At 36.6% G+C, this 3,958-nt stretch overlaps 1 protein-coding gene across 2 annotated transcripts in view; it reads left to right on the top strand.

The window, feature by feature from the left end:
• The window catches only part of RASA2 (RAS p21 protein activator 2), a 138,035-nt gene that overhangs the window by 98,508 nt on the left and 35,569 nt on the right, over nucleotides 1-3,958 (top strand). The window contains exons 17-18 of one of the 2 annotated variants that reach the window (XM_004712077.2): nucleotides 1,228-1,301; nucleotides 1,795-1,901. In XM_004712077.2, the coding sequence (XP_004712134.1) occupies nucleotides 1,228-1,301; nucleotides 1,795-1,901 (181 nt within the window). Of the gene's footprint in view, nucleotides 1-1,227; nucleotides 1,302-1,794; nucleotides 1,905-3,958 lie in introns of both variants that reach the window. The other variant, XM_013007105.2, reaches the window with a different exon arrangement.

Raw genomic sequence — 3,958 nt, 5'->3', positions numbered from 1 at the left:
TCCCACACTGCAGACACGTTTTCATGAACCACCGTATTCCCTTCTTTTTCTGTATATTGTGTGTTTTTCACAGGACGTTTCTCATTTGTGACTAGATGCCGAGGTTATTCCAGAAAACACAATTATACTTCAGGCATAACTGAACTACCATTTCTCAGGATTAACACCCACCACCATTGAGTTGATTCCAACTCATAGAAACCCAATAAGATAGAGTAGAACAGCCCTTTCTGGTTTTTCAGTGTTAAGTATATATTATAGGAGTTAGTCAATTTGAAAGTGCCCAAGAGGTCATATTTTAGGGTTCTCAAACTGGGTCATGACCCCTTTGAGAGGTCTAACGACCCTTTCACAGGAGCTACCCTATTCATAACAGTAGCAAAATTACAGTTAGGAAGTAGCAACAAAAATAATGTTATGATGTGGGTCACCACAACATGAGGAAATGTATTAAAGGGCATTAGGAAGGTTGAGAACCACTGACCTGAACCTAAAGTTCTTTAGGAAATAGGGTTTCAGAATTTAGATTTCCAGAGTTTAAAAAAGACAAACAAAGGCACGCCTTATATAAAACATTTCTGGCAGAGGCTGGGTCACCCGTATCAAGCCTATTGTATGTGAATATTCAGTAAGATAAAGACTGTTCATGTCAAACTGTACTCCCGGGTTAGCTTACTGAAAATCCAAAATAAAACAAGAACAAAATATATTTTCTATTATTCAGAGCTTTAAGGATTTCAGAGTTGTGACTTTGAATTATTTCTAGAGAAATATATCCAGGAATTTAAGGAGCTTGGGAATAAATTTGAGCGCACCAGTCATTTGTAAAAGGAGCCCAGATGGTACAGTAGTGAAAGCTCAACTGCTAACTGAAAGGTCAGCGGTTTGACCCTACCAGCTCTTTTGTGGGAGAGCGATGAGGCCCTCTGCCCCTGTAAAATGTGCAGCCTTGGAAACCTTGTCGTGCGACACCTTCACTCTTTAGTCACCATGAGTTGGAATGAACTTGACAGCAAAGTGTTTTAAGGGTTTGCGTTTGGGATAATTTTTTTTAAATCATTTTAAAATTAGGGAGGGGCTTCGTCTCAAGTTAAATGTATACATATATTGCTTTATAAAATGTATTATTTGTGTTACTTAGTATAATTAGTAACACCTACTTTAGATAATCTTTTTTTACGGAATTTTTTTACTACAGTATTAATATTTACCCATTTACCCATTTAGTTCCTCGATGAAATTTCATCTACTGAAACTAAAGAGTCCAGTGGTACAAGTGAGCCTGTGCACCTGAAAGAAGGGTAATCTAATGAACTTAGATGTTAAAGTATTGTTTCAGTGTAGATATTAAATAAGTACAAAGGGTTTGGGACTTGGAATGAGGATATTTGGGCTCATGCTCTGTGGTAGTACTGCCAGAGTCGTATGCTATGAGCCTTCCCTGTAAGAGAAACTATGTCTACTGGGCATAATTCCCTGGACTCAAAGTCCCAGAGCTGTTTATAAATCAGAGTGAGATTGTTGTTGGAGTACATTGAAAAAGTTACAGCACTTTACAGTCTTAGAGTGTCCATTTTGAAAGAGCAGAGGGAAAAATCACTTACTTGTCCACTTTTTGGTTGTATTTTTCGTAGCATAAATATTAATATAAATACTGAATTAATGGAAGACTTTATTCCTTAGTGTGGCCAAAATAAATGTATGAGTCATAAATGGGGAAGACATAACTCTTGTTATGTTTAACATGAATATTTAATCTTTATCGCTACATGTTTGCATCTCTTGTTTTGACAGTGAGATGTATAAAAGAGCTCAGGGAAGAACACGGATTGGAAAGAAGAATTTCAAGAAACGGTGGTTCTGCTTGACAAGCAGAGAGCTCACCTACCACAAGCAGCCAGGTAGTTGTGTTTAATACTGTATTAAGGGGTCACTTCTTGGTTTTAGGTGGTGGTTTCTTTTAGCTTCTTAATGTGATGCTATTGAATCTTTGGACTGAAACTATAGTGTGTAGGTTTCTCACGGTGGAATGCACTCAGTAAGAATGTAAACTTGTAAATTAAATTTTTTTCTGTGTTGCTATTACTGACGTTCCTACAGTGTTCGTCATCATCTGTTACAAACAACATAAGGGTCAGCAGTTAGAGCAGAACTTGGAAATGTTTTTAACCCTCAGAGCCAAATTAGCAGGAATTAAAACTTAAAAAAATATTTCAAGGATTTTCTGGAAAATACTAGCCCCAAATTCCCACAGTAATACCTTAGATTATGATCCTTATACAGTTAGCAGATTTCTCCTAGTCTGTGGATCAAGCTAATTTTTGTTTATTACTTCTTTAGACTGGCTTACCCATAATGGCTACATATATTCAAATGCATGAGTAAGTCATAAGAAGCAAAATGCATTATTTTAAATCCTTCAAGTGATTTGTTATGGCATATAAATGTGTAAATGACTAAAGATCAAGAGGCTAGGTACTTGCCCTTCCAAACATGCATAAGTGTATTTTTAGAAGCTATAACTTACATCGATTAATATGTAGATGCTTTCACCTGTGTGTGACAGCGTTTTATATTTAAATGTTCTCACCTGTGTCTAAGTATTAAAAGTAGCTGTCATAAAATGCCAATTATGTTTACATTAACAGTACATTTGAATCAAATTTAAGTTAGTCATGTACCACAAATTAGATTAATTCTTTTTCCTCATTAAAAACATTTTCTAATCTAATCTGGTATCTAAAAATTTTTCTTGGTTCACAGTCTCCTTTAAAAATAGAGTAAGAACTATGGACCTTTTCCTTCAGAAAAATACAGAGACATGAAATTTTGTTTATAATGTTAAAGAGTTCATAGATTCAAAGTTTATCTGTAGTTCTTAAGAACCTCCATTCTTTACAGTGATCCTAACAGGATGAAATTCTATCAAATGCTTTAGGTGCAATTGGTTATTTTGCTCAACTGCTTCTTGAAAGATTGGTGGATCAAGTTCGTGCTGGGGTGTTTTGGAATAAAGGTCTGACTATCTGCTCCAAAAAATCAAGCCTTTGAAAACCCTATGGAGCACAGTTGTACTCTGACATATATGGGTCACCCTGAGTCAGAATCTGATGCGAGAGCAACTTAGATAATAAATAGATACGGTATTTTCAGGTTTCTAGAAATTGAACACGTTGGATTGGTATTGGAAGAATAAGCTCCAGCCCGTGAAGTTTCAAGGTTATTTTCAACAGCCTTCAATTGAAGCATCCATACTTTTTGTTTGAACAATTTTGATGGATTTTTCTAAAATGTATTGCATGCTTTGCTGCCTTCTATAGAAAGAGTTCATTGAGCGTAAGTTACCATTTCCTAGATGACTTGGGTTCTCACGGTAATACTGTTAGATGGTGCTTAAAGGGGTCCGCATCTTATTTCCTCCCCAGCTAAATGCCTTGAACTGCTGAGCTGCTTGTCTTCCCATGTTTGCTTTATACAGTTTCCCTTTGTCCCCTGAAGCTTTATAAGTTTTTCCTTCATCATCAGACTATCACCTTAAATTTCCTGTGCTTTCAATGAACTGTAATGTGACAGCTCACATCATCTGTACTCGCCGCAGTTTTTACTGCTACTGTACTAGGAGTGAGGATAACAGACGTCTATTAAAATCCTGCCTAAGATTAAAAGACCGGGGGACTTTGGGACTTTCCCCTATGGCTGAAATACCTAGGCTTTGCAGGCTTTGCATTCTCTTTGGTCATTCAATGAGTGTGTAGCTTACTCTCTTTCCTAGATACCCATGCTACTACTAGTCTCTTGAGATTCATGTAACTCACTATGTATTATATACTCACTGCCGTCCAGTCAGTACTGACTTTCCGAGACTTTAACTGTTTACAGGTGTAGAAAGCCCCGTCTGGTTACATATATCATACATATTATACATGCGATACAAATAAGGATATCTTTTCGGGGGTGG

The sequence above is a fragment of the Echinops telfairi genome, unplaced genomic scaffold (genome assembly GCF_000313985.2).
Source record: "Echinops telfairi isolate 266 unplaced genomic scaffold, ASM31398v2 ScPeMD7_16;HRSCAF=60, whole genome shotgun sequence".
In the NCBI taxonomy this organism is placed as follows: Eukaryota; Metazoa; Chordata; class Mammalia; order Afrosoricida; family Tenrecidae; genus Echinops; species Echinops telfairi.
Note: the sequence above shows the minus strand (reverse complement) of the source record. Positions and strands in the feature narration are given on the sequence as shown.